Raw genomic sequence first — 13340 nt, 5'->3', positions numbered from 1 at the left:
TTCCACAGTATGGCTCCTGTCTAAGGAAATAAAACTATAATGAATATTGAATACCTATAATATATGATGATCATTTAAAGAGTTTGAAATCCTTGATTTCCAACCGAATAATAGCATGCCCTAATGGGAATTACCATGAGCTTAATACTTTCAAATTTGTTTAGGTATCATTAAGTTGTTAAAAAATTAATAAAAAAGAATTTTTTTATGTGTTTGACAAAATTTTAGTAATAAAAATAAAAGTACTAGAAAAATATTTTTTTATAAACTACAATTTATATCCTTTTTTAAAAGATATTTTTTATTTAAAAAAATATTTTTAACATAATTATTAAATAAAAATATATTTTGGTTAAAAGAAAAGCCTTGATTTCTATATTTATCTGAAAACATACGAATTTAATTCTGCGGCTAATTTTTTTTTATATTAGTTAAATACATGTGTAATACATTGATATTGGAAGATTAAGTGTTTTTTTTATATGGTGTTTTATTCAAATCGGACGGTCTGATTTGTTTGAAGAAAAAAATAAACTACAAATCGGAGGGTCCGATTTGTATTTTTTATTTTTTTTAATTTGTTAAAATAAAAATCGGATAGTCCGATTTCAACATTAAAATTTTTTTATTTTCAAAATTACAAATCGGACCGTCCGATTAGGATTTTTAACTTTTTTTTATTTTTTTCAAACTCAAAACGGAGGGTCCGTTTTCTACTGATACCATATATATGAAAAACATCTCTCTTCTCCACAGTGTTGTATTACTACATTCTCTTCTCCATGTAAAAAATAAAAAACGTAATTGGGCACCTGAAAAGAAATAAAATAAAAGACCCAAGATCACCTTTTATTTTTTAAAGTAAAATTCCATTTCATTTTGCCAATTGTACTTTTATTATTTTTGGTCTAAGGATTTATTGCTAAAACAAACTTAACTTCGAAGGTCAAATGACATTTTTTTATCATTTCAAATTCGTATCCAAAAAAACTTGAAAATTTCGTTGATCAGAAATCTCAATTACAAGATTTTCCTTTTAAACATGATTTTTCCAGAAAAAGAAAAAAAAAAGATCAAAACAATTCTGTATATCATCAATTACTAATTTTAAGTGAAAAACATGGACCAAGAACTAGAGAGAATGAGACAGCAGTAACTTCCAACATTCCACACCAATAATGGCGCCTGGAAAATGCTTGATAAATAGAAATAGAAGTTGATGTTAATTGAGTAAGAGTGTTCAACGTCCCATAAAGTAGGAACCATCGTTAACCATACACAACACTATTATTTATGATGGCATATTTATAAGTTATAACTATCTTCGAAGTTGAACCACACTTTGTATAACAAATATAATGATGTAGCTATGAGTGCTTGTGCCTTCAATCGAAATCTTACACGTCATTTGGAATCTCAAATTATGTGGTGCTCTCTACTTCGTTTGCATATTATTATTCTGATTCTTTGAGCGACTGGTTTTAATTAAGTGACGCGTCTTAATAGCAAGGTAACCTAAAATCGAAGATTCTAGTGCTGAAAGATGAAATCAGATTTGTTTCTCTTTTCTAATAAGAAAATTGTCATATTCTTCTTTTGTTTTTATTTCTGGGATGTGTAATAGTGTTCACCTGATATTTTCTGTGTTGCTACTAAGCCTATGGCTGCCATGAATCTTATAAGAAGGTCAAATGTTAAAGAATTTTGACTTATTTCTTAGAATTGTCTATGATATTTTCGTATTTGTTTAAAATTTTAAATATTTTTATTGTGAAAATCTAAAATTTTTATTTGAGTTGAAAAATGCGATTATCTTATGGAAATAAAAATAACATATGTAATAACTATTAAGTCTATTGTATTTTTTTTTTAAAGGAAGAGCTCAACACCAAAGTGGAGCAAATAAGTCAGGATAAAAAAAACAACCAAAGTGATTTTGTAAGAAATTTGGTGCAGTCCACTTCTGTTCAAACTCTGATATCCAGAGTCCAGACACACCACACCTGCCAAGAGAACTTACACGTAACACAACACGCACACATTATCATTCCTTTTATTGGTATTTGAGGAATTTTAGAAACTAAGAATCTGAGAATATGTAATAAAATAAATACATTCAAAATAATCAAATTATGTGTAAATAAAAAATTAATTATTAAATTAATTATGCATATAAAATATAAATTATATATTAAAAATAGATGAAAATAAGTGTTCATGGTGTTGATTGAATTATATTTCAAATGATGATTGAATTTTATTTATACATAGCGAAATAAGTGTTCGTTTAGAAAACAAAACATACATGTACAATTTTATAAAAGAAACTCTACATCCCATAGAATTTGGCAAAATTTTATAAAATCTGAGTCAGAAGTTATTTATTTCCAAGAGTCAGCTTAAACACATCAGGCTGAGCTGTAATACATACTGTCATACCGATCCAAAAACTAATTTCGTCAACGATATTTTACTCTAATAAAATTATATAAACACAAGTGTTGCTCTTTTGCGCCAAAAAGAAAAGTGTTGCATGAACAAGGGTAAAACGGTAATAAAAAATAATAAAAAGAAAAAGGTGGATAGCGCATAACAGGATAAGAGAATAAGATAGATATGATACAGTGCACATGAGGCACATAACAGCTCAAACACGCGAACCACATTAGCGGTTATCACTTATCACACATCATGCTCATTACAATTCTAATAAAAAGACATCTATACATCTAATCTAATCTAATTTAAGATTATGTACCATAATTTAGTTGAAAGTTGAAACTTTCAACTGTTATTGTTCATAATAAGAAGTTGTAGATAATGTTGTTAGAGGGAAGGCGTGGATAATAAAAAAAAAGTTTGTAACACGTTATCTTGTGTTGTGATTAAGAATACTAGTAATCATCAATTACTTAGCATATCAAATTGTTGTTGTTCGTGAAAAACAAGCAGTGACGTGGTTGGATTGTGTCAGTGTTATCCTGTCTCGGTTACCAAATCCTAAATCCTATAAATTCCCCTTTGCTGCTTCTTACACTTCCACCATATCGCAACACATTCTTTTTCTCTCTTTCTCATCATTTCCATAAACTTTCACAATTCCTTCTCATTTGTAAGTTCCTCTCCTTTCATTGCATTCTTTTATTTATTCATTTAGTGCTATTGTAATTATTTCCTTTTATTTATTCATTATTTATTCATTTAGCCCTATATTTTGTCAAGTTCATGAATTTCTAATGTTAATTTTGAAATGTAATAATCTTTTCTTTTGGCATAATATGTAGATATCTGGGCAATGTGTGAGGGAAGATTTCACTTTGGCAGCTTAAGATATAAAGGGAATAATACAAGTAACACAAATTCTGTTATGGAACTTGAGTCAGAGTGGATAAAGCACAGAAAATCATCTTCTTATACCGCTCATGTTGTTCGTTCTTCCACATCTTGTATGCCTTGGTCTTGTAGAATCCCCATGGGTGAAGAGTATTTTGAGTTCCTATAGTTTGGTGCTCTACTCAGTTATACAGTTTTTACACTATTTAGTTGATTAGTCACAGTTGCGGACAAAATTTCTGTTCATGGTAATATTATATCTGAACGTGTTAATGATCATTTCAAAAATGCCTGGATGCATTGCTGGTAAGAAGTGGTTCACAGAACCGAATATGTGTTTTTCTAATTTACCCAATAAGGAAAATCAAACACTTTCTAAGAGCAAGCATTCTGTGCGCTCTGAGTTATCGGATAAGGATGATGATAGCTCGATTCTACCTCGGCTGCCTGATGATGTTTCCAAGTATTGCTTAGCACTTGTGCCTCATTCGGACCTCCCGGCTATGGCCGGTGTTTGTAAGAGATGGAGGTGTTTCATTCAGAGCAAAGAATTCATAATGGTAAGAAAATTGGCTGGCTTGGTTGAGGAATGGCTTTTCCTGTTAACTGCAGATAAAGAAGGGAAAGGAAGCCATTGGGAGGTAATGGATTGTGAGGGTCAGAATCGTCGATCTCTTCCACCAATGCCTGGTCCAACAAAGGCTGGATTTGGGGTGGTGGTTGTTAATGGGAAGCTACTTGTCATGGCTGGCTATTCAGTTATTGATGGAACTGCCACTGCCTCAGCAGAGGTTTACCAATACAATTCTTGTGTCAACAGGTTTGTATTTCAGCTGCAACTTATATTTTAGTATTGGCAACTTTCTACACATGTCAAAATCCTGCTGCATTGTTGAGTTATTGCAAGACAAATCATGATTTTTGGACTGTTTCATCAAACTGGTAAAAACTAGAAAGTAGGAACATGACACCTTAGAATGGGTTTGGATTGTGTGATCTAAGTCTTAAAAATCTTCGTTCATTCCAACATTTCAAAAGCATATAACTTTGTAATTGATAAAGCTGTTTGATATCTGTATATCAATGTTAAAAGTTTGCAATTGCAATTGCAGTTGGAGCAGGTTATCAAACATGAATGTGGCTCGATATGACTTTGCTTGCGCTGAGGTCAATGGCTTGGTGTACGCTGTTGGAGGCAACGGAGTAGATGGCGACAGCCTCTCCAGTGTGGAGGTCTATGATTCAGAAACTGACAAGTGGACATTGATTGAGAGCCTTCGTCGGCCGAGACGAGGTTGCTTCGCGTGTGGATTCGAGGGGAAGCTCTACGTGATGGGTGGAAGGTCGAGTTTTACAATTGGAAACTCAAAATTTGTTGATGTTTACAATCCTGAAAGGCACAGTTGGTGTGAGATGAAAAATGGTTGTGTCATGGTGACTGCTCATGCAGTACTGGGAAAGAAGCTGTTCTGTATGGAGTGGAAGAATCAGAGGAAGTTGGCAATCTTCAATTCAGAGGACAATACATGGAAAATGGAGCCTCTACCTTTGACTGGGAGCTCCAGTATCGGTTTCCGGTTCGGAATTCTTGATGGTAAACTCTTGCTGTTCTCACTGGAGGAGGAACCTACATGCAAAACTTTGTTGTATGATCCAAATGCAGCCCCTGGATCGGAGTGGCAAACAAGTGAGATCAAACCATCTGGGTTATGCTTGTGCAGTGTAACAGTCAAAGCATGAAAAAAGAGACCTTGAAGTGAATCATGGAGAACCATCAGTCTTGTTTAACTCTAATTCAGGATAATTATCAGATTCTAATTTACTACTGTTCCTTGGCTCTGTTAGTTCTATGATGATGTCTTTCCCCCCTTGTGTCTATGATGTATGATGGAGTATTTCCATTCATCTAGTTACCATTGATGGCTTCATTTCCCAAGTGTGTATAACTGTATATTATGAGATGGTTATATACTATAATTTTATACGAGAGTAAATTGTGTTCTGACTTTTAATATATGGGGTAAAATACTAAATTTGTCTGTTACATTTGTGCTTAATTCTAGTTGTGTAGTTAAAGTTAAATAATTAACCAATGTTAGTTTTAAAATCTGGAAAGCTCATGAGTCATAACCAACTTTTTTTGTTGCCGAGAGGAGTATTCTTCTTGCCACCGGGAACCTCTTCACTAAAAACATATTTTTAACAATATTCTTCGTGTGTTTGAACCAAAGCTAGCAATTTACAAAAATGCATCCGCTGTTAATTTTGTATCTTTTGAATTTGTACATTTTTTTTCAATTATCGATTTTATTTTTGCACTACTGTCACGTGGAATATTCTGTCATTTAATTTTAAATTTATGGTAGGATTATATTAAAGTTAAATAATTTTTTTTAAATTTAAATAAAACACTTTAAATTTTAAAGACTAAAATAAAATTAAATTCAAACACAAGAAACTAATTTAGTATTTTACAAAAGATTTGATTAAAATATTATTTTAAAATATGGATTTATAATTGAATTTTAATATAAATTAATTTAATTATAATTATATTTTGTGCACACAAAAAATTAATTATTAAATTATTCATATGAAATATATATCATAATACAAAAAAAAATTATCAATTCAGACACTCTTATAAAGTATATATTAAAATATAAAATATATATTAAAAATAAAATAAATATTATATATTTATATATAAATATATAATAATTAATTTAATAATTAATTTTTTTATATAAACATAACACATAATATTTGTTTTGTTAAACATTATATATATTCATATATAAATAATTAATAACTAATTTAATAACTAATTTTTAATTTGTACATGAACTTTTTATTTAATTAACATGTACTATTAGTATAATTTCTACTCACAATTAACCAATAGAAATTGATCACAGAATTATACCGCTTTGACATTGTAGAAGTTTTTTAACCAACAGAAATTGAACTCAATGAATTTGGTTAACTTTTATTCCAAAGAGATATTTTAAAAATATAATAATAATTTTTTTAAAATTTTTATAATATTTAGTGTATCAAAATGTCAAAAAAAATATTCTTAACACGTATACAGAACCACAGAGAATAGATAAACCCTTTCTCAATTATTTTTTGGTGACTAGAGCCAAGTAAGAGGCTCATTATTTTAGATATGCTAGTATTATGTGTGTTATACGTTGATATAGAATACGAGGGTGCTATATATAGATATAGGACAATTTTTTCTAAAATTTGATGGCACAAATTGGACCACTCAATTTTTTGTAAGAAAAATTTGGGCTATTAAATTGGACAATTCAATTTATACAAGAGAAAAAATTGGACAATTCAATTTTTTAAAATTATTAATTTTAAACATGTATTTTTACTAATCTAACACATTACTCTAACTTAAATATTATCATTAATTAAAATGTTCACTAACTAACTACATCTAAATATATATATTTTTAATTATATATTTCTAATTTCTAACGATAATAACAATTTCTTAGCCTACATATTCCTAAATTCAATTTCTAACAATAATTCTATAACATATAATATTTACTTCATTTAAATATATATTCTTAAATTTTTAACAATAATAATAATAATTCTAAAATATAAAAAAATTAAAAAATACAATACATAATCAAAATAACTGAGATAATGTATAATATAAAATTTAGAACGATCAACATCTTTACATTTTTGTTTTTTGATATTGTAAATTTTTTTACAGAATTCTCAAGGCCGAAGAAGAAGAGAGAAAATAAAACTGCTAGTAGGGATGTGAAAGTGACTCGGAAAGAGTGAATTGATGTTGAAAGAAGCATGTTGATTTAAGGGGCACCGCTCTAGAGAGAAAGGAACGCGTGACACGTGGTGGGAATCACATAAATCGGACGGTTCGATTTGTGTTCCTTAAATCGGACCGTCCGAGTTCTTTCAATTAACTCGCTCCGTCCGATTAGTTCGTCTCTCACACCACGTTCACGTAAAGCTCGTATGTTCTCTATAACGCGAAAATACTTCAATCTCCTCTCCATATTAAAATTAAAAAGTAAAAACCCTTTCTCAATTTTGTTCATGTTGGCAAAATTATTGTTTACTATGTAAATGATAAAGAAAACAATAAATCTACGTTAACCATGGATACTACCTAGTGAGTAGTCACTAGTCACTAATCTCATACTTTTTGTCTTTGAGTTTTGTTTTTTTGTGTTTTTTTTTTCGTAGTTGTTTTTTATTTGGGTATGCGCGACTGCGCGTGACGGTGTGAGGAGAGAGGAAAGAAAACTCGCACTAATTTGTTGGCGCCGTTGGAGTCCGTTCAAACAAAGTGCAGACTCTCAAACACTCTCTTTACTCTCTCATTCTTTTCGTCGAACACTTGGAGTGCGAATTCAACTCCAACTGGGAAAGGGCATATTTTCCCTCCGAATTCAGACACCGCCACAACAACTACTTCGTTACCCATCGATCTCTTAGATTATCAGCAACCAAAATGTTCGGGGCTTCTTCTTCTGCATTCGGCACCCCAAATTCAACACCTGCATTCGGTGCACCTTCCTCAACCCCAGCGTTCGGAACTCCTTCTTCTACCCCAGCATTCGGTACCCCTTCTTCTGCCCCAGTCTTCGGTACCCCGTCTTCAACCCCTGCGTTTGGAACTCCTTCCACGCCTTCATTCGCTACCGGATTCGGCTCTTCGCTATTCTCAACCCCTTTTTCCTCTCAACCACAGCAGCAGACACCTTCGCTGTTTCAGCAACCGGCTTCCACTGGGTTCGGTTTTCAGTCCAATTTTGGAGCACCGCAGCCACAAACACCGGCACAGCCTACACCATTTCCGAATGCTCAGTTGACTACCCAGATGGCCAATGTGGCTCATGTTCCCTTCTCTCTCGCCGATCGGGATATTCAAGTAACATAACATAGCCCCTCTTTTTTCTTTTTATGGAAAAAAAAAACAAGTTAATTTGTGTGTTTCATTTGATTCATCCTGATTGTTTTTATTGTATTGTTCGCTTAGACAATCGTTGATTCTTACAAGGATGAACCTACAAATCTTAAGTATGCTTTTAAGGTATTTCCCTCACTATTCTCAAAATTTTTACCCCTAAGTTAAGAAATTGAGAAAATCGCAATTTCCCCCCTTTCAGTTGTGGGATTTGATCTTGTATTATTCATTTCAAATTCCAAGAGCTGGGCTGGTTCATCTTAATGTTGGTCCATTGTGTTTGTTCTGCAGCATTTGTTGTTCAGTGTAACGGATCCACAGTTTAGGGTTAAGCCTGCTGGTGTTTCAGACGTAAGTCCCTTCTTGAAATTTGTGCTATTTCCTCAGTTCCTCTAAGTACTCTTGAGCTCAGTTTGGTTTCCTCTTCAACATTATGGCGAAGATAGGAATGAACACCCTGAAATTTAATGGGATACCAGACTGACTCTAATAGTTAGTTTTTGGTCTGTAATGGAATGTATCAAGCTGTTATCTTTCTGCCACCGCTTGGCTAATTATGGAGAATAGTTTATACTGCCAGATCATGTGGGCTGAGGCTATGGGGAAGCTTGAGGGAATGGAAAGTGCTGATAGAGAACGCCTGTGGCCCCAACTTGTTCAGGGTTTTAAGGATCTTTCACAACGCCTTAAGGTAAGCCCTTTTAATTTTAAGCTTCTAGTGAATGTAAGTTACTGTAATTTTTTTATCTTGAGGGTTGAACTGTTAGAATAACATTCATACTTTGAATATCTGAACCTTTTTCGGAATATGGATGATTGTCTATTATATGTTGGGTTTTTTTCTTAACAAAACGAATCATAACATTTGTTAACACATGAACATTGGTGCTAGCATTAGAACCTTTTATGCATGAGAAGTTCATACATATCTGATTCACATTGTTGTGCAGATCCAAGATGAAGTCATTGTTTCAGACGCAGAGAGATTACGTATAACCCAAAGCAATGTTAAAATGGTATTGCTCTTTCTCTTTCTCTGCTTTTCCATGTTCAATGTTAAAGTGGTACCGTAGTAATACTGATTTCTATATTAATCACGTTTCGACTATTCTGAATTATCTAATGCATTTTGCAGCTCCAAAGACATTTTCAAGCTGAGACACTTCCTCGGATTCAAAGAATGAAACAGAAGGAACAAATTCTCCAGCGGCGCCTTTTAAGAGTAAGGGCTCCTTTTTTGTGAAAGGAATTGTTCTGTAGATTGTAAAATGGGTTTATTTTGTTTATCCCTTCTCTTCCTCACCTCTCCAATTGTATGCCCTCAGTAGCACTTGGTTAATTAGTTGCTGATAATCATATTGATGAATTTTATCACCTTGCATTGTGTGTATGTATATATGTATATATGTATATATGTGTGTGTGTGTGTGTGTGTATATATATATATATTGTTTGATATTTCATTAATTTATTTGCTCATGTATCTAATATAAGGTCATGAGAATAGTGGAGGCGTTGGAGGGGAAAGGCTGTCGCATCCCCCTGACTAAAGGAGAAGCCGAACTCGCTGAGAAATTAGCCACAATTACCCGGCAGGTTTGTGTCCTTTGATTTACTATTTTGCAGCCATAGAAATACCTTTGAATGGAATGTGAGTAAATGCTACATATAAGAGTGTCTTGGAATGATTAATTCATGGCTGAAGTTGAGCTAATATCTTTTCAGCTGAGAGGATCTGGAGCTGATCTGTCTAGAAGGGTACAAAACCTTCTAACAGTATCTCGTGTTCAGGCAAACTCGATGGGATTTGGTGGCTCTGTTTATCTTCCAGGATCAGCCAAGATTCATGATCAAAGTCTTGCTGACCTGCAGGAGGTAAGTTGAGACGAAACTGAGATTTATGCTTTAAAATTTGGATCTCTATGCAAAATATAAAAAGAAAGTTCGAAAATATTAAATTCAAAGAATTTAATGTAATAGTTTGGCTACGTTTCTGCGGGCAGGTGTTGCAGCAGCAGACGGAGGCCATAGGAAGACTTGGCAGTGTTCTGAAGCGAGATATAAGGGATATGGAAATTATGATGGCTGAGGATACAGCAACTGAAAATGGGAATTGATTCTGAGCTTCCTATGTATACTTCTAAATGATAGTGTTGGTTTTGCTTGTATTTTGTTTCTGTCCATCTGTTATAGCTGAACACAGACATCGTTAGTAAATCATGGAAGTAAATTGGGCATCGTTTGCCTTGTTCGCTATTCGAAAATTCTTATGATATTTTAATCAGGGCTAAAGTTGGCTTTTGGTTCCCGTAATACTAATGAGTAATGATTTATGCTTTTTGGTAAATTTTCTTGGGATTTAATTCAAAAGTTTGCGAAAGGGAAAGTAGTCCTTGTCGTTCTGCTTATGAATTAACCAGTAGATGAATACTACGAGATATCACTTAATTTGGTATTTGGATTTGTCCGTTAGATTTAATTTAGTTCTTGAAATTTCAATTGTTTTTGTTTAGTGTCTAAATTTTGTAAATGTAATTTAAATTAGTTTTTGAGATAATTTTTGATGCACAAACGTTAATGTGGACAGTCAAATGTCATGCAAAAATATTGTAGACTTATTTATTAAATTTTTTTTTTCCTTCAAAGCAAGTGATTTGTCATTATTTATTTTTGGCTATTTGAACACTAAAACCAAAATGGTGTTTTACAAGTTATAACGTGGCATTTGGATGCTCTTATTAGCGCATCACGTTTGTAAAGTTTAGAAATTAAATAGAAATAATTGAAATTTTAAGAATTAAATTGAGATTCACGTATAAGTTTATGAACCAAATTGAGTATTTACTCTAAATATTACTTATATAGCATAGTATACAGTGTTTTATAGCTACAGTAGTTAAAGAGTTCTAACAATATTAAAAATTATTATTAAAACTAAAATCATATTTTTTTATTTTAATAATACTTTTTACTTTTATTTTTTAAATTAAAAAAGTGTTGCAACATAACCTATTTATAAACACTATGTACCTGCATCTTGAATCAAATGTTTGGAAGTACCAAAAGGTATCTAAAAGATATTTTATACCATTATCTATATTTCACTAAAGGGACGAAATCAAGTAAGGTAAGAATCGACTAGGAGAAAAGAAACCAATAAAATAATCTTATTTGATAGATTAAAAAGAATGAAATTTTCTGTTTTTTATTTGTAATTACATGAGAACTTGCAAACAAATACTTTGAAGTTATTTGTAAGTTTTAATCATATTGTAATTCTTACAAATTGAATAAGATAATTTATAGTACGTATGGTTTGTATTTTTATTTTTTATTATTTTTAATATTTTTGTTTTTAGAATTTTATGAAAATAAAAAAATAAAATATAAATTTTATTAATTTTTTTCACAAAATTTTAAAAATAAAAAATTAAAAAGCAAATTATTTTTTTTGCAATGTAGAGGACTAGTAGTCTAGTAGATGTTGAAATTTTGAGAATAAAAAAGAGAGTGTTATGTAGTTTGTCCAAACATAGATATTACAAAATTAAAGTTTGGTTTGACAAAATTTTTAAAAAGGTGTATAAATTTTTTATTTTATATTTGGTAAATAAAAAATTATGTATTTGTGTTTGTATTTTTTAAAAGATAAGGGTGTTTTTGAAAATATCTAAGATGAAATTTTCTAAAAATAGCTTATTCCTATTAAAATTTAAAAGTCTAATATAATTCATTATATCAATTAATATCTAAATTTAATTCTTACATTAATGTCTATTATAGTATTTTTAAATTTTTAAAATTATTTTACCAAACATACTTGTTATTTGTGCTTATTGAAAATTATTTTTAATTATTTAATTTATCAAACATAAATATTATAATTTTTAAAAAACTATTTTTCAAAAGTTAGCTTTTATAAACTACTTTTGAAAAATAAAAATTTAATCAAACCAAATAGTGGTTAATTTTTTCGTATGGATTAAATATGTGTAGTAGGTTATTATTGGAAGTCTAGGTATTTTCTTTTGATATGGATTTTTTTTAAATTTATATTGATCAAATTGAACGGTCTGATTTGTTTGAAGAGGAAAAACAGGTTACAAATTAAAAGGTCTGATTTTAACTTTAATTTTTTTTATTTTTGAAAACAACAATCAGAGAATCCGATTTTAATATTAAAAATTTTGTAATTTTCAAGAACATAAATTGGACGGTTCGATTTGTAATTTTTTTTAAAAAGTTAAATAACATAAATCCGTAGGTCTGATTTTTAGACACTGTACAACCAAACAAAATATTAGAGACACCAATTTCTACCATTGCAAATATCTGATCTCTCGTCCTTTTTTATACACATCCACATAAAATTATTTACTTAATAAGCGTCAAATAGCACCAAAATTTTTTAATTATGACACAGAAAATTACTTAATTTTCACATGTAATTTTTTAATCATGACACAAAAGTTTTTTAATTATGTCATTTCTAACTAAATGATATACTTTTTTTATCATTGAATTATATGAGTGGTATTAAACTCATATATAAGAAATCTAGCCGATCTTGTGTTATTCATAATAAATTGATGTATTTTTTTGGTTCCAAAACATATTTGAATATATTATTGGTTGAGCGAATTTAGGTTTCGAACTTGTAATTCTTTAAATATTTCTTATATCATTTATCAAAATTTATTATGTCATTTCTAATTAAATGATGTGTTTTTGTTATTATAGAATTGATTTTGTTATATAAACTAATATATAAGAGATTTAGCTATTCATATGTCATTTGCAATAATTTAATGTGTCTTTTGAATCTAAAACACATTTAAATGTATTTTATTTGGTTGAATGCATCGGTTTTAGACTTGAGGTTTTTTAAAAAAAATTTATGTGATATTTAACTACAAAGAAGAAGATGATGATGATGATAACGAAGGAAGAGGAGAAAAAAAAAGGAAAAAAATTTAAATGAAAAAAAGGAAGAGATGGTGGTGGTGGTAGCGACAACGATGATGATGACAATAACGAAGGA

At 30.6% G+C, this 13340-nt stretch overlaps 2 protein-coding genes across 2 annotated transcripts; both read left to right on the top strand.

Moving 5' to 3' along the window:
* The first annotated feature begins 2626 nt into the window (after window positions 1–2626).
* On the top strand, window positions 2627–5377 carry LOC112792585 (F-box/kelch-repeat protein At1g67480). The gene is made up of 3 exons (XM_025835879.2): window positions 2627–3112; window positions 3285–4153; window positions 4446–5377. The coding sequence occupies exons 2-3, from the start codon at window positions 3579–3581 to the stop codon at window positions 5071–5073; spliced, it is 1203 nt and encodes a 400-aa protein (XP_025691664.1). The 5' UTR covers window positions 2627–3112; window positions 3285–3578; the 3' UTR covers window positions 5074–5377.
* A 2006-nt stretch (window positions 5378–7383) lies between these two features.
* On the top strand, window positions 7384–10612 carry LOC112792584 (nuclear pore complex protein NUP54). Its single transcript, XM_025835878.3, has 9 exons — window positions 7384–8263; window positions 8372–8425; window positions 8591–8650; window positions 8880–8990; window positions 9250–9315; window positions 9435–9521; window positions 9794–9895; window positions 10025–10174; window positions 10303–10612. The coding sequence occupies exons 1-9, from the start codon at window positions 7844–7846 to the stop codon at window positions 10414–10416; spliced, it is 1164 nt and encodes a 387-aa protein (XP_025691663.1). The 5' UTR covers window positions 7384–7843; the 3' UTR covers window positions 10417–10612.
* Window positions 10613–13340: the final 2728 nt, after the last annotated feature.

The sequence above is a fragment of the Arachis hypogaea genome, chromosome 13 (assembly GCF_003086295.3).
Source record: "Arachis hypogaea cultivar Tifrunner chromosome 13, arahy.Tifrunner.gnm2.J5K5, whole genome shotgun sequence".
Lineage (NCBI taxonomy): Eukaryota > Viridiplantae > Streptophyta > Magnoliopsida > Fabales > Fabaceae > Arachis > Arachis hypogaea.
This window is presented reverse-complemented; position numbering and strand designations above follow the sequence as displayed.

Coding starts and splice junctions, on each gene's coding strand:
- LOC112792585 (XM_025835879.2), top strand. CDS start 3,579: ATGGTAATATTATATCTGAACGTGTTAATGATCATTTCAAAAATGCCT. Junction 4,154..4,445: donor TACAATTCTTGTGTCAACAG/GTTTGTATTTCA, acceptor TTGCAATTGCAG/TTGGAGCAGGTTATCAAACA.
- LOC112792584 (XM_025835878.3), top strand. CDS start 7,844: ATGTTCGGGGCTTCTTCTTCTGCATTCGGCACCCCAAATTCAACACCT. Junction 8,991..9,249: donor ATCTTTCACAACGCCTTAAG/GTAAGCCCTTTT, acceptor ATTGTTGTGCAG/ATCCAAGATGAAGTCATTGT. Junction 9,522..9,793: donor TCCAGCGGCGCCTTTTAAGA/GTAAGGGCTCCT, acceptor ATCTAATATAAG/GTCATGAGAATAGTGGAGGC.